This window comes from Microcaecilia unicolor, chromosome 7 (genome assembly GCF_901765095.1).
Source record: "Microcaecilia unicolor chromosome 7, aMicUni1.1, whole genome shotgun sequence".
Lineage (NCBI taxonomy): Eukaryota > Metazoa > Chordata > Amphibia > Gymnophiona > Siphonopidae > Microcaecilia > Microcaecilia unicolor.
In genome coordinates, this window is record NC_044037.1 from 220,402,561 (window position 1) to 220,428,168 (window position 25,608).

General features: G+C 42.8%; 1 protein-coding gene across 1 annotated transcript; it reads right to left on the reverse strand.

Annotated features, from left to right (window-relative positions):
• Positions 1-1,674: 1,674 nt before the first annotated feature.
• On the reverse strand, positions 1,675-22,233 carry HNRNPA3 (heterogeneous nuclear ribonucleoprotein A3). The gene is given in 12 exon segments (XM_030208747.1): positions 1,675-2,122; positions 2,213-2,282; positions 2,362-2,517; positions 7,093-7,242; positions 8,642-8,725; positions 9,441-9,518; positions 9,805-9,852; positions 9,855-9,890; positions 18,198-18,408; positions 18,491-18,637; positions 20,977-21,099; positions 22,126-22,233. Coding segments are annotated over 11 exon segments (1,092 nt in total). The 5' UTR covers positions 22,132-22,233; the 3' UTR covers positions 1,675-2,122; positions 2,213-2,229.
• Between the last annotated feature and the right edge of the window lie 3,375 nt (positions 22,234-25,608).

A 25,608-nucleotide genomic window follows, 5' to 3' on the forward strand; every position in this document is an offset into this window, starting at 1 on the left:
GTCAGAATCTGCAGCACCACACACAATGGGAGGAATGAAATCCCAGGTGAAATTTCAAGGTGCTCTGGTAAGATTTTATAAGCCTTGCAGGAATGTATATTAAAACTAGTTTTTAAGCAACTAAGACCAAGCACTACCTAGCAGCCATGAGACTAGGTCATACCACCTTACAGCTCCCACCCCCCCCTAGTTTAGCTGGCACTTACACAACTGTCATCAAAATAAGCTATTTCTTAAACCACCACCAGTGCTTCACAAACAGCAGAGCCAGCTTGAGAAAGAACCAGTCCAACAGTAGAAACACTCTGCACAGTGCCAAAGTTGTCCTATGGAAGTCAAGAAATACAGTAGTGTGCCATCTCAGATACTCATAAATTACACCAGTTATTTGTGCTGCAATTCAAGGTCTACTTAGGCACCTTTACAACACATTTAGGGCACTTGTGCACCATCAGGCACTCTCCTTCCTGGGTACCAAGAGCTGATATCCCAATGTCAAATGGACAAAAATGTTCAGCTCTAAGATGTTATTAATCTGAATCATCATACAAAAATATTTAAGATTTACCCTACATTCAAAATTTAAAAATAGAAAAAAAAAAAAGGGGGGGGGGGATATTCCTCTATTAAGCATTTGAGTCTAGTGCATAACTCCGCACTTAAAATGAAGGCTGCAATATCCACTTTGGCCATCGATCTTTCTGCACTGTGAAACCCACTGCTAAACATTTATCTGCTTCAAAACTTGAGGGCAACAAAAATGTTTGCAAAAACCAGTAAATTCTTAGTAAAAGCTACAATACAAACACACTGCTTAGCCCCTGGAGCCTGTTACCATGCAATTACTGGTGTCTTGGATTAAAGAAGCAGTACAAGACCAGCCCGTCTATTTGTATTTACTGCTACTTCAGTTTTACTAAGGTCTTAACACATCTTGAATTATCACTGTTACACAAAGTAGAACACATGGCTTCAGTTTCCCTCCCCTTTTCAAAATTCAGGGTAATCCCTGCAGTTAAAACTATTCCATTATCCTCAAAAATCAAATCTAGTTATATCCATTAATACCTAATAATAATAATGCAGGATACTGTGCTGAATGGAGCAGCAGAAATTTCTCAACGTAAACAGCACTCTATTCAAATAAAAGTCAGAACTTCAATATCCCTTTAAAATGCTTCATAAGAAAAAAAAATGACCATCATGGATGCCATTCACTCAAGCTCTTCAGTTTCAAAAGCAGTGAGTACATTTACTACAAAACAGATATAAAATGGAATATTTCAAATGTTACATCTCTCAATATGGGCGATAAAGAAATATTGATCAGGTTTTGATACATACACCCGACAAATTTACCTATACAGTTATTTATAGAGAAATACGCTCTACTGAAGGACCGAGTTTGGTATCTATCCATAGTATGTTTTCTCTATTAATTCTGGACTAAGGAACTGAGTATTTAAGCAGTTTTTCTGCAACACAAAGCCATGCTTTACAAAGAAGAGCAGGGCAAGTTTTAATTTTTATACACATTTATAGAATTCATTGCACAGCAAAATCTTGACTTAAGATGGTTAGCGTTTCCTTAGTCATTAACTACCCTGCAATGGGAATTATGTAAAGGTATACTACTTCATAAGATGTATTATTGAATACTGCAATTAGCATGAATACACTTTCAAAACTACATTTTATTCCTGCTAAAAATCAAGACTCTTACTTTTGAAGATGGAAAACTGAACTACACAAAATGCTTAAAAGTTAAAAATTCCTTAATTTTTTTTATTCCTGGTATCACTAGCACAATTTACAGGGCAATATACCTGATGTAATGGAAAATAAAATGAGACAAAGCTACAACAGATAAAAGACCTCAGGAATGTACATCTAATCAACACTACATTGCATTAATTAACAGCTGCACTTTTCGCAAACTGTGGCTATGACCATCTGAACAAGAAAGGTTTTTGTTTAAGCTGCAGTAACTTTTCTGACTATGGATCCTTGCTCCTTCTGTGGTAGATTTTACAGCTCCTCTAACGCACATGGACGACTGTCTCAAAGTAACCTGCAGCTTTCCTGACAACTCCTCGCTCTCTCTCCTGCTAAGAACTGTAGCCTGTTGAACAATATAGGATAAAGAAATTATTATATAGTTTTAACAGTAATGTATTCTATATTATATGTACTTCAAAAAACACATACATACCCTGTTCAGTTGGATTCTTAAAACCTTCTGCCACTATATCCACCACTTCCGCCACCAGATCCATAACCACCTACAAGGTAATACAATAGGTTAAAAGCTTTGTCAATGCACTTGATGCTATTTAGTTGTTATATAGTAGTTCTAATTACCACCATAGGGACCGCTGCCACCTGAGCTTCTTCCACCAAAGTTACCACCACCTCCTCCTCCTCCTCCTCCACCTCCTTTCATGGGCCCATAATTTGACTGCTGCTGTCCACCATAGTTTCCGAAGTCATTATAGTTTCCACTGCCACCATAGTTTCCTACGACAACAAATGCAGTAAAGTTGTGACCAAAAGTTTATTTTACATATTTTGAGACTAGTACATTGCTAATCCAGTTAATGAAGATTTTAACACCATCTCCCCTATATTTTGTAATAAAGGTAAACCTACACGAAAGCCCAGTGTTAAGGCAGGGATTCTCTCAAGTATGTGTCCAGTGCTGATCACATCTAGTGGCACTAGAGAAATTAGTAGCAGTACTACTGACATTTGAGAGCATTGTTATGTGCAACCTATTTAAATCTGTAATTAATCAGTTTCATGTGTTAAAAGGGACATGCTTACTAATGCACACTAACATTAAAAACTTTAAAAAATACCCAAAATCACTTAACGTGCATCCGTGCAGACGGTGTGTACTAATGCACAACCTTAATTATGTCTATCAATTTAAAGAATAAAAGTAATGCAGTTTCCAGTATAACAAATTTTAAAGCTTAACTGTACCTGTAAGAGCTATAGTTAAGAGAGACCAAATGCAGGCCAATGAAAGCTCAGAGAAGGTCACAATTCCAAAACATTACCAATATACCTAAGGGATCCCCCTCCCCAAGCTCAAGTCAAAACCAAAAGGGTGAACATATGCCAATTCCTCATCACCCTCCCCCGCCCCAACACAATGTGACAGTAGATTAAGACCAGACATCCAGCTAAGCCAGTGCCATTTTGAATTTGACAGAAGGGTCATCCTGTGGACAATATCACAAAGTCCTAAACTCAGGACCACTGACTCTTGGGCTTAACTGGGGGTGGGGGTGTAGCCCACAGCCCCCCCCCCCCCCCAATGAAGAATTGTTAAGAAGGTCTGTACTGCACTTGAAATGCAAAAAAAAAAAAAAAAAAAGGTTTTGTGCATTGGACAAAGCCTACTTAAAAAAAAGGTAAGTAACTTCACTTTTGTTGTTGTTACATTTGTACCCAGCGCTTTCCCACTCATGGCAGGCTCAATGGGGCTTACATTGGGCAATGGAGAGTTAAGTGACTTGCCCAGAGTCACAAGGAGCTGCCTTAAGCAGTGTTTTCAGGACAACAGGCATATATTCTCACATATGGATGATGAGATTCAAGGAGCCCACTGCACTGCCATAGTGCACTGTTGCTTTAAACCTGAGGCAGCACCCCCACTAAAGAACAGAACCAGAACTAATACTAAAGCTAAGACAACTCCAAGGGGAGGCAGGAGGGATGCAAGATTATATGCCTGCAGTCTTTGCAGAATAGCAGCTACAGATTAAGTATCCTTGCTTTCTCAGAGGACAAGCAGGTATAGTCTCACATGTAGGACTCACTAGAGCCAGGCTCACAAATAGTGAGCCTAGTAACTAAGGAGAAAGTGAGCCTAGTAGGAAAAAAGGGGAAGAGGGCGGAGCCGAGATTCAAGTAGTAAAAAGATTATACGATTGCTTGTCCAAACCCGTTATTCCGCTTAGAATGCTGCTTCACACAGTAGTGAGCAGTGAATGTGTGGCTAGAAGACCACGTTGTCACCTTACAAATTTCTTCAACACAGGAAGAGCGGAAATGGGCTACTGAAGCCACCATGGCTCTTGCATTGTGAGCATGACTTGGCCATGAAAGGTCAAGCCCAGCCTGAGCATGTGTATGTAAGAGATGCAGTCAACCAGCCAGGCTGAGATTAGGGATTCCATCACCAATCTAACAATTTTAGGGTCAAAGAATACAAAAAGACGGGAGAACTTACTATGAAGTTTTGTGTGCTCCAGATAGAGCACCCTTGCAGTCTAAAATATGCAGTGCTGCTCCCCTAGGATGAGTGTATGGCTTAGGGAAGAAGCAAAAAGTACAATGGACTTAAGGTGGAACACCAATACCACTTTAGGGAGGAATTAGAGTGTGGGTTCAGAGAACAATCCTATCATGGCAAAACCTGGTGTAAGGTGGGTCTGCCACACGTGGTTGAAGTTCACTTACTCTTCTGGCAGACGGGCTATTAAGAATATCTTATACACAAGAAACTTCAGAAAACAGGAATGAAGGAGTTCAAATGGAAGTTTCACGACAGCTATGAGGACGACAGATTCCCACCAGAGCTGATAGAAGGCTTGGATCCATGAAAGGTTTATTTCATACCAACTATCAAAGGATGAATGGAACCTTGCTTATCAACCCTAGAGTGAAAAGCACCAATGACAAGTGCTAGTTCTGAGACCAGAATCCAAAAAACAAAATCGAGGAGGTACTCCATAAGAGTAGGAAGAGCATAAACAGAAATACAACAGCAGATAAAGGCCAAATGGCCCAGCCTCTGTAACCACCAACTCTTCCTTTTCCTAAGGGATCCCACATGCTTATCCTACACTTTCTTAAATTCCGACAGTCCTCATCTCCACAACCTCTACCGGGAGGCTATTTCACGTTTCCACCACCCTTTCCGTAAACTAACACTTTTTTAGATTGCCACCCTCTGGACCGACTCCATCATGTTTATATTCTTCCGTAGGTGCGGTCTCCAGAATTGCACACAGTACTCTAAAAGGGGCCTCACCAGAGACTTATACAAGGGCACTATCAGCTTGTTTCTGCTGGTCATACCTCTCCTTATGCACCCAAACATCCTTCAGGCTTTAACAGTCGCTTTTTCCACCCGCTTGGAAAAGGTCATCAGACACAATCACCCCAAGTCCTGCTCTTCCTTTGTACACAAAAGCATCCCCCCCCCCTTTGTACCGTTCCCTCGGATTCTTGTGACCCAAGTGCATGACCCTGCATTTTTTAACATTAAATCTCAGTTGCCAAATATTGGACCATTCCTTAAGCTTCATTAGGTCCTTCCTCATGTCATCCACACCCTCCGGGGTGTCCACTGTTGCAGAGTTCGGTATCATCTGCAAAGGGAAACCTTATCAGAGAGCCCTTCAGCAATGTCACTCACAAAGATGTTAAAAAGGAGCCGGCCTAGGACCGATCCCTGTGGCACTCCTAACATCCCTATCTTCAGAGCAAGTTCCCTTTACCACTACCGTCCGTCTCCTTCTATTAAACCAATTTTTAACCCAGTCACTCTAGGTCCCACACCAAGGGTACTCAGTTCATTTATGAGTTGCCTGTGCTGAACAGTGTCAAAGGCTTTGCTGAAATCTAAGTACACCACATCTAGTGCCCCTTTCATGTCCAACTGCTTGGTCACCCAAAGATACCAATTAGATTTGTCTGACACAACCTGCTTCTAGTGAAGCCATGCTGCCTTGGGTCCTGCATTACGTTCACCTCACAATCCTCCGCTTTAGAAACATTTCCATTAGTTTACTCACCAGAGGTCAGAAACAGGTTTGTAATTCCCAACCTCCTCCTTACTTCCATTTTTGTGCAAAGGGACATCCACCCTTTTCCAGTCCTCCAGGACAACTCTGGATTAAGGAAGAACTGAAGAGGTCTGTTAGCGGAGCTGCCAGAACTTCAGAGTTCCTTGAGCACCTTCAGATGTATTCCATCAGACCCCATCACTCTGTCCACTTTTAGTTTAGCTAGCTCCTCACAAAGTCCTCTGAGAATGGGTCTTGGTCTACTATACATCTATCCCCATTTGCATTTGTTCTCTGTGGTCCTACCCCCAACCTTTCATCCGTTAACACAACGGAAATAGTTAAGTTCAGCTTTATCCTCATCAGCTCCCACATATTCCTCCCCCTCAGCTCTGAGCCTCACAATGATATTATGCCACTTCCTCCTGTCGCTTACATATCTGAAAAGTGTCTTATCCCCCAAATTTTACCATATTAGCTATCTTTTCTTCTATTTGCCTCTTCCCTTTCCTACTAATTTATATAGTGCTACAAGGCATATGCAGCGCTGTACACCTTACACAAAGACAGTCCCCGCTCAGAGAGCTTACAATCTAGATAACAGCTTTTCCCAATTTCTCTTAGCTTATCCAGGTATTCTCGCTCGTCTTCTTTCTAAGTCGTCTTATTCCACAGTTTACTTGAACTCTAGTACTCCCACAAGGCCAAGTTCCTCAAACATCACGGGAAACTTCTAGATTGTTGTAAATATCTAGCAAGAGAAGCCTTGTCTTCTCTTCTTGCATTCCCTCCTTAAGAGTAGCAATGCCATCAGCTTCCCTGGCTGCATTTCTTACCTCAAATCTGCTGTCCAGGAATATCTAGCAGATGTCCCTTCCTTCAGTTGTTCCCATCCTAACTCTGAGAAATAACATCTCAGCAAAGTTAGTGTGAGAATATCATGACTGGTTGTCCTCAGAAAAAAAAAATCTTCCCATTAAGCGGACATGAAAATGAAATTTCAGACTGCAAAAACACTTCCTTTCCAGCATGAAACGGATATACCCAAAGCCTTCAATATTTTTTCCTCTCAATTCGCTTATGTTTGGAACTTCAGTGTGTGATAGCATTATTTTAGGAAGACAGATACAAGCCTCCCTTGCAACTATGGATTCAGTACTAATCCATTAAAAATGGAGCAATATGATCTTACCAATGATGTAACTGAAAGTTACATGTACACTAAACATTGATATTCTGATATAAAACTAATTTACCAGCAGGTATGAAGAATACAGTATTAAAAGCTTACCACCACCAAAGTTTCCTCCTTCACTGTAGCCATCATATCCACCACCTCCGCTGCCACCACCCCCATATCCGCCACCTTGGTTCCCATATCCAGGGCTACCACCATAACCACCTCGACCCCCATAGCTAGAGCCACCTCCATAGTTGCCACCTAAAAACATAGTAAAGGAAACATGGATTAACTATAAAGAAATAAAACTAGAACAATAAACTGCATTTAAATTGCATTAACATTCCCATGTATTCTCAAGTTATACATTACGCAAGAGCCTCCCCCCCCCCCCCCCATGGTATAGTAACAGGGCCTTCAGCCACCAATGCCTGCACTCCCCAAGCATGCTTAGTTTGTGCATGAGCATGGTCAGGGAGTGCTGGTGTCAGCAGCTGGAAGCACCTCGCTGACTTCCTCACTAATGAGGCAGCACAAGGAGGAAGGGGGATTGGCAATGGATTCAGACTGGCTCTGGCATCCCCACCAGCAAAAGGTATGGTATCTGATGAAAGGGTTGGGGGGGGGGGGGGGGGGGGGGAGGGAGAAAGAAAGAAATATGCCCCCCCCCCCCCACTTGAACAGCTGGCTATGGCCCAGCTTTAATTGTATGATTGTGACATTAAAGATTTTAATCGAAGTGCAGCCTTAATAATCACAAATATACCACCGAAAGATGGTATATCAAATCCATGACCCTTTATGGTTTGCTACAGGAAGTGCCAGCCAAGAGAATGAAAAAGTACACTGCAAGACAAGTTGTTCATGTAAGCATGGCTGGATTACACATTATACATTTGTGGGCCCACGTGTCCCCATTTACTTCCCCCCCTCCCCCAGCACATTCACTTTTACCCTCTCCTCAAGATTCTTGTGTCCTACATGTGTCTAAGCATTACATGCACAGTAAGATTAATCAAATGAAGTATACAGATAAGTGAATCACTGAAACCGATAGCATTTAGTTTGTGTATGCTCCACACAGGCAGGCTCTCTTACACTCAGTTCTAACTTTCTCAGACCTGACACGAACCATGTTTCAGCATTTATGCCTGCGTCAGGGGTTAGTATGGCAATTCAAAAATTAGGAGCTACCCAAAATTTTTAAATGGTCCAGTCAACCTCTGAATAGGAACAGAAGTCCTCAGTTTCTGGTTCAGCTGCTCGGAGGCATGCGGAAAGGTGCTGAGCCAGAGACCAAAACTGTTGCTCCTGTTCACAGACTAGACCATTTAAAGTTTTGGATAGCTTCTCATCTCCTTGAAGAATTGCCACACTGACCCGACACAGGCATACATGCTGAAATACTGCCCTTGTCGGATCCGAGAATTAAAAAAAAAAAACCAAAAAAAAAACTGCTGGCTATCCCAGTCCTGGAGGCCCCTGGTGCTTTTGTTTCATGTTTTGCGCTATTAATGCAAGATCTGCCGATTTGAAGCATACAAGATATACTCAATTTATAATGCCCTTATCTGTTTCTTATACAAAACGCTGTGTCCTACAAAACACTAGGCAACATTCTGGACTATATACCCAGTTTTTAAAAGTGATTTACACTCACCGTCTCCACCAAATCCATTGTACCCACCATCACCGCTTCCATAGCCACCTCTGCCGCCGCTGCCACCACCACCACCAAAGCCTCCTGAAGGAGTGCAAAACATGAAACTGAACTCATGCATCACTTAATATACATGTCTCCACAGTGAATTGTCCAAAATAACTATAGGGGGAGGGGGGGAGGAAAGGGGCCTTGATTAATTCAACCTAAAGTTTCACTACCTAACATTACCCTCCCCCCACCCTTCCCAGCTGTTCCATAATTTTGGGGCCTAACGCGAACACAGGAGGGCACTAGATATACAGGTCTGCGCAATAAATTAAATCTGTGCTACAATTTATCAACTTAACCCTGAAACATAGAAAGGTTAAGTGGTTGTTAACAGGGATTAAGCCTGCCAGCACATAAATATCTGCAGTTTACTCAGGTACAGCAGAGTAGGTAAAACAAGGCAGAGGAAACAGGCATGGTTTCTCTAACTGAACAGCTGCTGCAAGTTTTTTTGAAACCCTAAATGAGGTATGTTACTAAGGCTCTGTAACAGCAGCTGACAAATGGGTGGCTTCTTCCACTGCATGAGGCAGCACCTCCTACTGACACCACTTATGGGCATAGCAACAAATTGATGGCTTCCGGCTTATATCTGCCACAATGAGCCACAGGTATCGTCAAAACAAAACACCGAGTGGGGCAAGGGAATATATCCACAGGCAAGTTTTGACCCACAGCTGCCTATGTCGGTATACACTACGCAACATCATGCTTACACTAACTGTAAATTTTGTTATAGATTTACAACCTCTGCTAAAGTTTCCTCCACCACTGCCGCCAAAGTTTCCTCCACGACCCATGAAGCTGCCTGAACCACCTCCACGACCTTTAACACAATTCAAAGTTTCAATTAGAAACTCAACAAATTGTAAAAAATATTTTACATTCAAGGCAGGTTGAAAAGCTTAGCAACTACAACCTGTGTCTCTATCCATGACCACTTTCTCAAAAAGCGACTTGGGGGTGGATGTGTATTTTAAAATATACCACATAAGGTGGGGGAAAGAAAAATTCTCTCTCTCCTAGTTATGGATTAACCTGCTGATCTAGATTCCTCAGCCTACATACCTCATTCAAATATTATAAAATTACTCATTCATTTCTCAACTTACCTCTCTGTGAGCCAGACTGCATTTCTTGTTTAGATAGTGCTTTTTTACCTCACAGTTATGCCCATTGATAGTGTGATATTTTTGAACTGAAAAGAAAGTTTATTAGAACACTTAGTTAAAAAAAAAAAAAAGGCATTTTCATAATGTGCACATGAATAGAACAAAGCCAATTAACCATTCATTCAACTCAAATGAAAGCTCATGTATATCATTAATTAACCCTTTTCAAAAGCCAGGTTTTACTGTCACAGAATGCAGAAGCTTAACCCATCTAGAGAGAATACCTTAAAATGAGAAATTAATTCTTACATGCTGATTTGCTTTCCTTTAATCCCTTCGGACAGGCCCAGAAATTGAGTTGTGCAAGCCTACCAGCAGGTAGTGACTGAGAATTCAGACTCTCATGAGAGCCAATAACAGCCCTAGCCAGCTACAGATAGAAATCAGTACTATCTTAAGGCAGGAAAAAAGAAGTAGAAACAGTAATATCTGTGCAACCAGCAAACTTCAACAGTCACTAACGTACAGTTCTAATAATTGGCTTGTGAACAAACCAATCTGCATTTTTTTTTTTTGTGTTGGCTAAAGCTAAAAAAGATGAAATATAAATGAACAGTTCTGCAAAGAACTGAACCCACCAGAAAACCAAACAGTGAAAGAAAAGACGAATCAGAGGGAGGGCCTGGGCCAGACCGGAGGGACTCAAGGAAAGCAAATTAGCAGTAAGAACTAATTTCTCTTTCCTTAGCAATCCTCCAGACCGGCCAGCAAATGACCGATGGGAAGAACATAGCAGTGAATTTAAGGGAGGGGCCTTAGTAATCCCACTGTAAGCATTCACTCACAAAATACAGCAAGAAATGCAAGACAGACCACAGCACCACCTTACAGTTCTCCAAAGGAGTCAAAGAATGCTCAGCCCAAGATGCAGCTTGTCCCCCTCATGCTTTCACTCCTTCTGGCAGGAAGATAAGCAGAAACAATCATTTCCTTGACCCACTTAGAAATGGTGGCCTTAGAAGCCACTAGTCCTTTGCAGTAACCACCAAGAAGCCCAAAGACGTCCGAGCGTCTAATCTCCGTTTTCTGCAAATACCATTTGAGAACTCCAACCAGGGACAATGTTGCTCCTCTCAGTCAGAAGATGAACCCAAGAGACGCCAAAGACCTTAGAAAGGAAGGAATGTACTGGACGAGGAACTACCCACTCTTTAGGGAACTCCAGGAAGGGAGACCTGCACGAAAAGTGCCTTTAACTCAAACACATGTTTAACTGAAGATATAGCTACCAAAAATCCTGCTTCGATAGTCAGATCCTTAAGGGAACAAGCCAACAAAGGCTCAAAAGGTGGTCTAGTAAGAACCAAGAGAACCAAATTGATATCTCAAGCAGAAAACGCTTGAGTCTACAAGGAGGATGAATACTAACCCTGCAAAGAAAAACTACGTCTGGATGAGTAGCTAAGGATTTTCCTTTGACCTGCCTCAAAAAGAAGATAATCTGCAATCTGCACCTTAAGAAAAGCGAAAGTTAAACCTGTCATACCCATCTTGTAAAAAATGCAGAATCTGAGCACCTGAAGCTCTCAAGGGAGGCACACTATGATCTGAGCACCAGGATTTGAAAATTCTCAAAGTTCTAACATAATTCAGAAGTAGAATGACATCGAGAATGAAGCATTACAACAGTCACGCTCGCCAAGTAACCACGTCTTTACAAGAGCCTTAAGACAAATCAAGCTGGATCTGGATGAACTATTGGGCCCTGAACCAGGAGATCGTGGAAGTTTCAGAGGACAGGCTACTAGAGATGTATCAGATCGGAATAACATCTTCGTGGCCAGTCCGGAGCCATCAAGACTATTGTGAACTTCGATCCCCTGTACGACACGACCTATTAGAGGCTGAGGATGAAAAACATTCAGAAGACTCAATGGTCAAGGATGAATGAGAGCCTTGATGCCCTCGGATTGCCAATCCTTCCTGCGACTGAAGAAATGCGTTGCATTAGAATTGAGAACGGTCGCCATAAGATCCATGACTGCACTTCCCAGATTCACAACTGAAAAAGCTGTTGAACAGAGTTCTCATTCTCAAGGGTCTATGGTTTGCCGACTGAGAAAGTCTGCCTGAACATTCGCTGTCCTTGCCGCATGAGACACAGAGCCCCAAGAGGAGCTCCACAAAAAGGACAACAGCAATCACCTCCTGTTCCAACTGACTTGTTCCTCCTTTACTGATGTAGGTACTGCCATTGCATTGTCAGAGGACTCGCAATGGGTTGCCCTCAATCAGGGGCAGAAGGGTTGCTAGTGTGAAGCAAATTGCTCTAGCTTCTAGCAGATTTATTGAGCAGCGAGTTTCCTCCTGGGACCAAAGACTCTGCTCAAGGTACTCCAGACAGTTAGCTCCTAGTCTCTCAGACTGGCATCGGTGGTTACTATCATCCACTGATGAGGATTCAAAGGAACTCCATTGGACAGACTGGCTGTCCAGAGCCACCAGCTGAGACTCCGGTGATCTGAGTGGTAACCTGACCATCAAAGAGTCGGATTGAAACCACTGGGACAGACTCTGCATAGGCCACATATGTACTCAAGCCCAAGGGACCACATCTGTGGATGTTGCCTCCAAGACTTGAAGATATGAAACCAACTTCTGTAGAAGGGAAACAATCCGGCCTTGCAGTTTGAAAATCCTGACTGTAGAAGTACGTACCCCTGAGTATCAAAAGACACCCCGAGATAGCAACAAGCATTTCTCTCGTAAGGGTTTATCACCCACTACAGATTCCAGAAAGTGAACTACTTGAGCAGTGACTTGAAAACTCTTAATATGACTTTGCTTTGATCAACCAATTGTCCAGATAAGGATGAACCAAAATTCTTTTAGGAGAACCGCTGCCACCACTACCATAACCTTTGTGAAAGTTTGAGGAGCTGTTGCTAGGCCAAAAGGCAGTGCACGAAACAGATGCCTGCTGGTGGACTGAATCAGGATGTGAAGAGAGGCCGCTGTCAAATCCAGAGCTGTTAAAAACTCTCTGGAGCTGCTACTATAACGTAGCAAAGAATTTCCATATGAAAACTTGAGATTGAGGGCTTGATTTGCAGCTTTGAGATCTAAAATTGGCTGAAACGAATTTTCTCTTTGACACGAAAAAGTAAATGGAATAGCGGCTTGTGCCAATCTCAGACAATGGAACGGGACAGATTGTCTGCAGAAAAGAAGCCTGTCTAGGGTATCCCCAACTGTCCTCACCTTGATGCCAGAACAAGGAGACTCCAGGAAGACATCCAGATGTTGGTACCCCTACATAAGTACATAAGTAGTGCCATACTGGGAAAGACCAAAGGTCCATCTAGCCCAGCATCCTGTCACCGACAGTGGCCAATCCAGGTCAAGGGCACCTGGCACGCTCCCCAAACGTAAAAACATTCCAGACAAGTTATACCTAAAAATGAGGAATTTTTCCAGTCCATTTAATAGCGGTCTATGGACTTGTCCTTTAGGAATCTATCTAACCCCTTTTTAAACTCCGTCAAGCTAACCGCCCGTACCACGTTCTCCGGCAATGAATTCCAGAGTCTAATTACACGTTGGGTGAAGAAAAATTTTCTCCGATTCGTTTTAAATTTACCACACTGTAGCTTCAACTCATGCCCTCTAGTCCTAGTATTTTTGGATAGCGTGAACAGTCGCTTCACATCCACCCGATCCATTCCACTCATTATTTTATACACTTCTATCATATCTCCCCTCAGCCGTCTCTTCTCCAAGCTGAAAAGCCCTAGCCTTCTCAGCCTCTCTTCATAGGAAAGTCGTCCCATCCCCACTATCATTTTCGTCGCCCTTCGCTGTACCTTTTCCAATTCTACTATATCTTTTTTGAGATACGGAGACCAGTACTGAACACAATACTCCAGGTGCGGTCGCACCATGGAGCGATACAACGGCATTATAACATCCGCACACCTGGACTCCATACCCTTCTTAATAACACCCAACATTCTATTCGCTTTCCTAGCCGCAGCAGCACACTGAGCAGAAGGTTTCAGCGTATCATCGACGACGACACCCAGATCCCTTTCTTGATCCGTAACTCCTAACGCGGAACCTTGCAAGACGTAGCTATAATTCGGGTTCCTCTTACCCACATGCATCACTTTGCACTTGTCAACATTGAACTTCATCTGCCACTTGCACGCCCATTCTCCCAGTCTCGCAAGGTCCTCCTGTAATCGTTCACATTCCTCCTGCGACTTGACGACCCTGAATAATTTTGTGTCATCGGCGAATTTAATTACCTCACTAGTTATTCCCATCTCTAGGTCATTTATAAATACATTAAAAAGCAACGGACCCAGCACAGACCCCTGCGGGACCCCACTAACTACCCTCCTCCACTGAGAATACTGGCCACGCAATCCTACTCTCTGCTTCCTATCTTTCAACCAGTTCTTAATCCATAATAATACCCTACCTCCGATTCCATGACTCTGCAATTTCTTCAGGAGTCTTTCGTGCGGCACTTTGTCAAACGCCTTCTGAAAATCCAGATATACAATATCAACCGGCTCCCCATTGTCCACATGTTTGCTTACCCCCTCAAAAAAATGCATTAGATTGGTGAGGCAAGACTTCCCTTCACTAAATCCGTGCTGACTTTGTCTCATCAGTCCATGTTTTTGTATATGCTCTGCAATTTTATTCTTAATAATAGCCTCCACCATCTTGCCTGGCACCGACGTCAGACTCACCGGTCTATAATTTCCCGGATCTCCTCTGGAACCTTTCTTAAAAATCGGAGTAACATTGGCTACCCTCCAGTCTTCCGGTATTACACTCGATTTTAGGGACAGATTGCATATTTCTAACAGTAGCTCCGCAAGTTCATTTTTTAGTTCTGTTAATACTCTGGGATGAATACCATCAGGTCCCTGCCTCTGTGTTTAGGACTACGAAAGGACTAACTTCTGGAGGAAACGGGGACTTCTGTGCATGTCACTCTACACCCTATAAATTGTTGAAAATCATGCCTCCCCCCCTCCCAAAAAAAAAAAAAAAAAAAAAAAAAAAAAAAAAGACTGCAACCAGCAGACCTAGGACGATCCTCAGGAAGTCTAGAGACTTTTAACCAGATTGTCCAACTCTTCGCCAAACAAGGCAAATCGAAAAGGAAATTTACAAAGTTTGGATTTAGAGGCTGCATCCGTCGACTACCCATGAAGCCATAGACTTCGACAAAGCCCTAATTAAATCATATAGCACAGGGGTAGGCAATTCCACTCGAGAGCCTCAGGCGGATCAGGTTTTCAGGACATCCACATTGAATATGCAGGAGATAGATTTGCATGTACTGCCTCCTTGGTATGCTACTCTCTCTCATACATATTCATTTTGGATGTCCTGAAAACCTGACCTGTGTGGGGCTCTCGAGGACTGGAATTGCCTACCCCTGATATAGCATATCCGCTAAGAAAGCCGACCCCCATCTCAGTGACTTCCCTATGAAACCTAAATCATCCGAATCACTATCCAAAACCCTTTCGGACCACCAAAAACAAGCTCTGGCCACTAAAGAACCACTGAAGTTGAAACATCAAAACAAAAAACAAACAAGTTTCCATACAGCGTTCTTGAAAGAAACAGCCATGCCCCCATCCACCGGCACTGTAGCTTTCCTGGTAACAGCTGAAACCACAGCATCAACTGGTGGCTTCATGAGTTTCATCCTGACCCGGCACTGGATAGTCAGATCATGATCCAGACAGCCTAATCGGAGCATCAGGAATATTTCACTGTACCTGGATAGCATCCCTGATGTCCTGATGCACAGGGAAGGTCTTCCTAATTCCCTTTACTAGGGGTTCTACTTTAGGGTCCCTCAAAATTTGAGGTAGAAGAAACTAAAGATAAGCTCATGCAAATTCTCCTTATTAAAAAAAACCCTTACCACTGAGGGATCCTTGCCTAGTGGCAACATATCCTCCACCAGACCACCACTTACCAAGTCTAAAATGGAAGCAGTTCCCACCAAGGAGCCACTGATTTGCAAGAAGTGGCAGTAGTTGTTGCTGATTCAGCAGAAAAAGATGGTTGGGTTCTCTGCAGCAGTGTAAAATTTACACACACCTACCTCCATCAGACTTTGCTGCCAACAATGAACAGCAACGGAGCTTTTCTGCCATTCCTGCGCGCCTTTCGGCTTTGTAAGTCAAAACAAACCCACCGGGAGGGGGGTGGGAAGCCATCAGCTACATAGAGAATGAAAAAAACCCCCCCCCCAAACTCTGGTGCTCCAGGAAAGTGAGAACTGCTCTGTTCGTCCACTCTTTGTCAATAGACAGACTAGATTAGCTTAGCTGTTCAAAGCACTCCAGACACCATTTCCATGAAGAGGTTGGGGCTGTTCCAGCTTTATGAGAACTGATCAGAATTGACCTACCTGCACAAACAGTAATGGGAGGAGGGATTCAGCCAATGGGTCTCAGCCCATCTGCAAAGAACATAGGCGCACAGATTAAGACAAATCTGCACTATAATTTTTTTTTTTAAACGAGGCAAGGGCTGATCACTTACCACCTGCTAGAGACTGAGAATACAGGTTCTACCTCTAGCTGGCCAAGGCTCTTACTGGCTTTCACAAGAGTCAATTCTCAGTCTCCACCTGCTGGTAGGCTCGCACAACTCAAGTCATTTCTGGGCTGGGCCGGAGAGACGCTGAGGAAAGTGATTATAAAATGGGTCTTTACCAAACCAATCGCAGTACAATCCAGTTAAGTGCAAGGGCTCTGGACCGAAATTTCATTTGAACTTATCCGGAGCATGCAGATGACCATTTTCAAGTATATGCAAGGCCTGCCGGCTCCTGCCCCAAACGGAAACTCACATAAACAGCCCCCCTCCCCAGGCCTACCTTACAGCTCTAGTGGTCAGCTGGGCAGAAGCAATCCTTCTACACTCCCGTCCGTGCAGTCTCCTTAGTGAAAATGGCTGCCGTGAGTTCCTGTGGCAATCTTGCAAGACTGCCACGAGTTCACAGCAAATTTCATAAGACTGCTGTTGAAATTCGTGGCAGCCATTTTCACTAAGGAGACTGCATGGGCTAGAACATAGAATTGCTCTTGCCCCAGCTTACCACCAGGGTTATAAGATACGCCCAGGGAGGGGGCCTACAGTGGGTTGGGGGAGGTGTTCTCTTTCTGGGAGTTTCCATTTGGGGCAGGAGCCAGGCAGCCTTGCATACACCAGGGCTGTGAGGTAGGCACAGGAGGGGGTGTTCTCTTTATAGCAAGGCCGAGAGTGGAAATTGTACTTAAAATGGAGTGATGATGTAAAAAGAGCTGATACAGTCATTGCACACAACCAGAATCACTTATCCGACATGCACTTAAGTGGAGTGCAGTGCATATCAAACATTGCAAAAAAACTGTCATGCAAACAGGAGTCAACTTCTGACTTCTGTCCAAATGAAGTGACCACTTTGCTGGTAAGATACAAGTTACATATTTTATAATCCGATATGAAAGCATAGTTCCACTAACTGTTGCTTCAATCTATTTACAAAAATTTAGCCTACAAGGCTGACATACCAGAGCTAACTCAAGTGTGGTAATGCACAGGCCCCAGATAAAGATACCAAAAGAAAAGTGTCATGTTTAACAAAAAATCTCTTTTACAGGTACAGTGAACATAATTTGTTCTCCAATACAGATAGGGTCCCGTATCTCCTGTGATTCCACAGCAAAGGCTGTCCCTTCCTGCAGAATTCTCATGAGACCCCAAGGGCCTGAGCCAGCACTAATAACTGTCTTGTCTCCTCACTATACCTTGCTGCTTCTGAACACAGCAGCAGTACTGCACTGCAAACTACATCCTCCATCTCTGCTTTCCAACCCAGAGTACTGCACTTTGTATCATGTGGTTCAAAGTGTGATACTGAGAAGACCATTACAGATACTGTGCTGTCTAGTATACCATGAGTGTTAAAGGATTTGGAGCAGCAAAGAGACCAAAGAAGTCAGAACAAAAGATGGAGTAGAGGTAAAAGCACTGTCAGGAAGAAGAGTCTAATTTGTCTTTCCCCATCTCTCTATTTTTAAGCTCCTCTGTGCACCCTTTTGTTGTGGTAAATAGGTGGTTAATCTCCTTCCTCTGCTGATTCTTCTTATCCCCCCTCAACCTTCACTGCCCTTATTCAAGACGTCTTAAAAAGCCCAAAGTGTCTATACATACAAATTTATGAAAGTGCCATTACTACAGCAGAAACTTTAAAAAAAACCCTCCTCCAAAACACACACACCAGGGGCTGTGATTATAGCATGTACTATTAAAGAGATTTAAGAGCTCAAATGCCCTCTGCTTTAGATAATCAAATAGTTTGTGCATACCAACAATTTTATCCACTGTGTCATGATCATCAAACGTTACAAAAGCAAACCCTCTCTTCTTTCCACTCTGACGATCTTCCATGACTTCTATTGTTTCAATCTTGCCATATCCTTCAAAGTAGTCTCTTAAGTGATATTCTTCTGTGTCTTCTTTAATGCCACCAACAAATATCTTCTTCACTGTCAAGTGTGCTCCAGGTCTTGCAGAATCCTATTAAAAAGCCACATGTTAAGAACTCTAAAATCTGTAGGAAAGTTGCATACAACAAGAACGGGAACTATAAAATATTTACTTCTCTAGAAACTGCTCTCTTAGGTTCTACCACACGACCATCAACCTTGTGTGGCCGGGCAGACATTGCGGCATCAACTTCATCCATGCACGAGTAAGTCACAAACCCAAATCCTCTGGAACGTTTTGTTTGTGGGTCTCTCATTACCTTAAAAAAAAAAAAAAAAAAAAAGGCATAAGTTTAAAGCTAGATTAAATTAGACTTAACCACCTCTATTAATACCTTGCTCCAGACAAATTTTTATAAGGCCTCATACAGTATTCTTAAAAAAAAAAAAAAAAAAATCGCCAGAGAAACACACTTGTTACACAACTTGGGGTTGCCCAGAAACATGTACAGACTGGGCCTATAGAGATACTGACCTCTACTAATATGACATGCAATGTAGGCACTGCATGCAAACTTAATTCATGAATATTCATTGTGGATATCCTGAATACATGATTGTCTGGGGTTCCCCCCAGACAGGTTTGGAGACTACTGCATAATAGTAAGTCAGTATTTCCCTACTTCTCCATGCCCCAAAACACACCAGCCTCTGCTGGAGACATGGGGCATAGTTATAGCAGATAGGGAAGTGCTGAAAGACCCATCTAACTTCTCCAAATTAAACAAAGGGGTGGGGTGTGTGTAAGGGTAACAAAACTGTCAACCCACTGCTCAGTTCATGCTCTATCTTGCTCAACATGGTTACAAAAAGCTTAAATTATTCAAGGCAGGCAGCTCAGGAGGGAAGAAGGAAAATGAGTGTAATTGTGTTATGCAAACTTAATTATCCACACCTTGCCTGCTGCCTGTACATATCCATACTCCAAGGCATATTCTATAGTTACAGAAGACAACTATATAGAGTCTCCTAAAATAAGCTCCAATATATTTAAGAACCATCGAGTGTCACTTGTTGCTTGAGTTGCTGAAAGCAAAGCCCATTTATTTACCTGATCTGTACATTAAGAAGTGGTGACTTCCATGATGCACCTCATTAGGTCAAAAACAGTGAACAGAAAAACATGAAAACAATGTACAAGGCTACTTCTCCACCTATTTTATTTTTGACATTTTTAAAGAGAGATGGTTTGATAAACAGATACAGGCTAGTCAGTTTGAATGCAGAACTGAACCAGCTCATGTGTACCCTCCCCAAATTTCACCCCTGGGATCAGACCTTAAATTGCATTTCCTATTGTGTTTATGGGAAAGCTGTAATTTGGCACATGTGATGCATTTTGTCTTATCAATTTCTCACTAGATAATGTGTGAAATTTGAGAAGTTCAGAGAGAAGAGATTTCTCTGGTAAGAAAACATTTTGCTCTGTGCATTGGGAACTTAAAGACTGCAGTTTAAAGGAGGAATTGTAGGTTATTGATAGGCAGAAAAAAATATATTAACTAGTTTCCATAGTGCAAAATCCTTTTCCCATAGTTTCAAACAAACTTTTTCTAGAGGTAGAAACTTAACATTAAAAAGCACAGTAGCAAGGCTCAAATTTTGTTCTAAAAGGCATTTATTTTCTGTTCTTTGGCTGTAGAGAGGTAGGACTGCTACTGACTAGGTGTTAATGACTAGGTGTTAAGGTGTGAGGAAGTAGAATATTTGCAAAGGTTAAAGGCGATTTGATTACTAAATTTGCTTGAACTTTCTGCCACAGCAGGACTTCTGTACAAAATCATGAGTGGTGTAGAAGTAAATACTACTAAGACTAGGGAACACTCAAGGAAGTTACATAGAAATACTAGTTTTCACTCGACAAATAGTTAAGCTCTAGAACTGTCTGTGGATGTAGTAACAGCGGTTAGCGTTTCTGGTTTTAAAGAAAATTTGGACACGTTCCTGGAGGAAAGTCCATAGTCTGCTAGAGGCAAACATGGGGAAGGAACTGCTTGCCCTGGGGTTTGTAGTATGGAATGTTTCTGCCCGGTACTTATGACCTGGTTTGGCCACTATTGGCAACAGGATACTGGGCTGAATGGACCATTGCTCTGGCCCAGTATGGCTACACTTACATTATCAAACTAGAGATGGGTGATATCACCCATATATATTTTTAATGATTTAATACACTAGCATTTATCTACTTCAAGTATCACTGCAGGTCAGATTTGGGGGGGGGGGGGGGGGGGGAGGACATTAGAACCTTAAAAGCCCAAACAGAAAAAAGTCATGCATAGTTTCAAAAACCTGTTTACTTGGAATGAGTTTGCAAGATAAATTTCCACCACAACTAGAGCCAAAAGAAGTGGGTAAAGAGGTAGCAGTACACAGTATATGCTATAGAGGCATTGTTGAATCCCTGTCTACATAAGTTAACATTACTAAATCACTTTTTTGCTATTAGCTATGTCTTACAACTAGACACAAGCACTATCAATTTATAGTACAAGGCAAAGTTTGCTTGGCTGGCTCAAGGGCAATTCTGGGAAACTCATTTGTAGTTTTATTAGTTACAAAATGCCTTATCTGTGCAGGATCTAAGTTTAGAGCTTACCACACAATCTGTGAGTTTGCCCCATTTTTCAAAGTGTTCCCTTAAACTGTCATCTGTTGTCTCAAAGCTCAAACCTCCAATAAACAGCTTCCTCAACTGCTCGGGTTCTTTAACATCGCGTCCCTGTAAACAAACGGAGACATTAATTTCATAGAACATTTAGCTGTTTTGTGTTTACGTATTTAAAAAAAAACTACCAACATGCACAGCAAATGTTAGAAATACATTAAATTGAAAGTGCTCTCTCTCCGCCGATTTAAGCTTTATTGTAATAGTACCAGGTTTTTTTTTTAAGTGTGGCATTTAAATAACCCCATAATTGTGGGTTGCTATAACAGTTACTCCCATAGCTAACGGTATTTCAAAAATAATGCCTTCCCTCCCTCATACTACTTTTAAGTTACACCACCAAGAATCATCCCGCCGTTTCCGTTTCGCAATCGGGTCCATTGTCTCATCGCAGCCCCACGTGGAGCAGAGAAAACGACCGCATGGGCATCTGCACATGGAGTCGAGCGATAGAACACCCGATTTCTCGCTTTCTGGGACGGCAGAGGGCAGGCGTGGACACCGAACCGCTCACAGCCTCCATTTCCTTCCTCGAAGCCGCAGCGCCATTTCGCAGGCCTAAACTAGAGACACAAGCAACTGTCTCCTCCTCTTCCTCCATGTTGTGAGCAGAGAGCGCGCGAGTCTTGGCATAGCGCCACGCATCCTGACCAGGCCCCAAGCTGCGACCAGCGGCGAAATAAACCCTTTCCCGCCCTCCGGCTTCCCACCACCTATCTTTTGAGACACACAAAAATGAAAAAACAGGCGGATTCAGGGCTCGGAAATGCCATAGAAAGCCCAGGGGCGGCAACCATTAACCGCCAAAGCGGAACTACCGACAGATTTTCCCCACCGATAAAGGCAAAAGAAGAGGCCGCGACCGGCGCTATGAACGTTAAAAGAGCCACGCAGGCGACAAGATAAAAGCGTGAAAGGAAGAGTCCGGATGCAGGCTTTCTCCTTCCCGCTACCAAAAAAAAAAAAAAACCAACCTCGACAAAGAACCTCTAATGAAGTCAGTCACTATACAGCCCCGATGCTTATAAGCTACTTTCTACACTGGACTCCGCCACGATTCAGCTAAGGAAACAAACTTACCTCCATTTCCGCGCGAGTCTCGTCTCTCTCAGCCTCGGCGCTAGGAAGACAAGGAGAAAGAGAGTGAGAGAAGCGGAAGAACGGCCACTACCCACGTGACGCTGAGTTTAACGTGGTGGGTTGGCCCAGTACTGCCCTCCTTCAGTTATGGTCGTCGTCTATGCAGTACGTGCGAGCGCGCCTTTGCCGCTTACGCTTACGTAGTGCTCTGCGAGAGTGGTTTTCCTAGGAGACTAGAGCGCGCGCCGCGACGAACTATCATGCTGAAAACTAACGGGGGACGTCTTCTTGTTGTTTTCCTTAAGGACAACATGGAGGCGTATTTTCAAAGCGGGTCTTTTACTAAAGCTTTGCACCAGTTATCTGCAGCAGGACCCATAGGAATAAAATGGGCCCTGCCGCAGATAACTCGAAATAAGCTTTAGCAAAAGACCTCCTTAGACTTACATAACTTTGTACGTTTAAATACTTGAAAATGAGCCGCATCGTGTCGTTATCGTGCATTGTCTGGCCCGGTCCAGTACGTCCGCGTTGTCATATCAAGCCTTTGCGATATTCCAGTCTTGTGAATGCTGTGATCCAAATTCAGCTATATTTATTTATTTGTTTGTTTGTTGCATTTGTATCCCATATTTTCCCACCTATTTGCAGGCTCATATCATGGGGCTGTGTCCTTTCTTTGTTCAGGTCTTAATCGCGTGAGTTAGACAGTTGTTCCATGCTCCTCTCTTTTCAATTTAGTCGGATTAAGAAATCTGCCCCTGGAAGGCGCTCATAACATTCTTTTGACTGAGGGGCCAAGGAAACCAATCTCCATTTTTTTTTACCTCAAGATGTACCAGATCCTCTCTACTGCCTTTTCTTGTAATCCATCAGTTTACCCAAGTATTCTCCAGCTTGTTAAGTGGAAGAAAAGGAAGCTGGGTCCTTCAGTTCCCTTGATATTTGGTTTCTGTCAAAACTGAAATGGCAGAAAGAGAAATCATAAATTAAAATGCACCCCCCCCCCCCGACTCTTTCCCCCAGACCACCACTCCTGACCAAAAAACCACTCCTCCCGAGCCCACACCCTGTAATCACTCTCCACCCCTCTTCTCCCAACTGAACTGACCACCCGCAGGCCCTCTTGGTGTACCTTAGGAAGTCCTGGTGGTCTAATGGCCTCTGGGGTGCAAGAGCAAACCACACTTGTTCCTGCCCCGTGCTGCTGCTCCCGACACAATGGCTGATAGATAGATATAGATACATAAAACTAACAAAGCAAACATAAAATCTTTTACTGTATTAGAAAGTCTTGCTTATGAATATTATAGTGCCTTTGTATTGTTCCATGGTGCAACCTCACCTTGAGTATTACGTTCAATTTTGGTCACCATATCTCCAAAAATGATATAGCAGAATTAGAAAAAGTTAAAAAAACAGCGACCAAAATGATAAAGGGGATGGAGCTCCTCTCATGAAGAAAGGCTAAAGAGTTTAGGGCTCTTCAGCTTGGAAGAGACAGCTGTGAGGAGATATGATTGAGGTGTACAAAATCCTGAGTGATGTAGAACAAGTTTCTTTCAAAAAGTAGGGGACACTGGCTAGGGCACACTCAGGGGGTCTTTTACAAAGGTGCACTAATAATTAACTCATGCTAAATGCTAGAGACGCCCATAGGAATAAATGGGCATCTCTAGCATTTAGCGCACACTTATTTTTAGTGCTCACTAAAAATGCTAATGTGCCTTTGTAAAAGGAGCCCTCAATGAAGTTTCGTGGAAATACTTTTAAAACAAATAGGAGGAAATATTTTTTCACTCAATGAATAGTTAAGCTCTTGAACCTGTTGCTGGAGGATATGGTAACATTGGTTAGTGTAGCTCGGTTTAAAAAAGGTTTGGATAAGTTCTTGGAGGAAAAGTCCATAGACATGGGAAAACCACTGCTTACCCTGGAATTGGTAGTTGCTACTTTTTGAGTTTCTACCATGTACTTGTGACCTGGATTAGCCACTGATGGAAACAGGATACTAGGCTAGATGGACCATTGGTCTGACCCAGTATCGCTATGAGAAAATGGGGATACAAATGTAACAAATAAGTAAATATTTTTACATTCTTAAATTAGCATACAACCGTTTATTAGAAAAATCTACATTATCTTAACTCCTGGAAAAGCCTTGCTTAAACAGATATGTTTTTTGAATGAAAGCAACAGAGTCACTTGCCTCAACTTCAAAGGGAGATTATTCCATAGCAGCCATTCCTAATCCAGTGCTTGGGGTTTACCTAGTCCAATGAGGGTTTCAGGATATCCTCAATGAATATTCGTGAGTTAGATTTGCATGCAATTGAAGCAGTGCATGTAAATCTATCTTAACAATTCAGTGCCTAACAGTGTTTGAATCTCAATTGGCAACACAGTCATGTGATTTCTAAACTTCAGTGGCAACTTTTTTTTACATTGACTACTGAGTCAGTCTAGGGCTTGCCTGTCTCCTCATCAGTTTAAATGCTGAATATAGCTTACCTAAACATTTTCAAACTATTCACTACATTCCAATTTATAACAAACTTCTACAGTGGGGGAAATAAGTATTTGATCCCTTGCTGATTTTGTAAGTTTGCCCACTGACAAAGACATGAGCAGCCCATAATTGAAGGGTAGGTTATTGGTAACAGTGAGAGATAGCACATCACAAATTAAATCCGGAAAATCACATTGTGGAAAGTATATGAATTTATTTGCATTCTGCAGAGGGAAATAAGTATTTAATCCCTCTGGCAAACAAGACCTAATACTTGGTGGCAAAACCCTTGTTGGCAAGCACAGCGGTCAGACGTCTTCTGTAGTTGATGATGAGGTTTGCACACATGTCAGGAGGAATTTTGGTCCACTCCTCTTTGCAGATCATCTCTAAATCATTAAGAGTTCTGGGCTGTCGCTTGGCAACTCGCAGCTTCAGCTCCCTCCATAAGTTTTCAATGGGATTAAGGTCTGGTGACTGGCTAGGCCACTCCATGACCCTAATGTGCTTCTTCCTGAGCCACTCCTTTGTTGCCTTGGCTGTATGTTTTGGGTCATTGTCGTGCTGGAAGACCCAGCCACGACCCATTTTTAAGGCCCTGGCGGAGGGAAGGAGGTTGTCACTCAGAATTGTACGGTACATGGCCCCATCCATTCTCCCATTGATGCGGTGAAGTAGTCCTGTGCCCTTAGCAGAGAAACACCCCCAAAACATAACATTTCCACCTCCATGCTTGACAGTGGGGACGGTGTTCTTTGGGTCATAGGCAGCATTTCTCTTCCTCCAAACACGGCGAGTTGAGTTCATGCCAAAGAGCTCAATTTTTGTCTCATCTGACCACAGCACCTTCTCCCAATCACTCTCGGCATCATCCAGGTGTTCACTGGCAAACTTCAGACGGGCCGTCACATGTGCCTTCCGGAGCAGGGGGACCTTGCGGGCACTGCAGGATTGCAATCCGTTATGTCGTAATG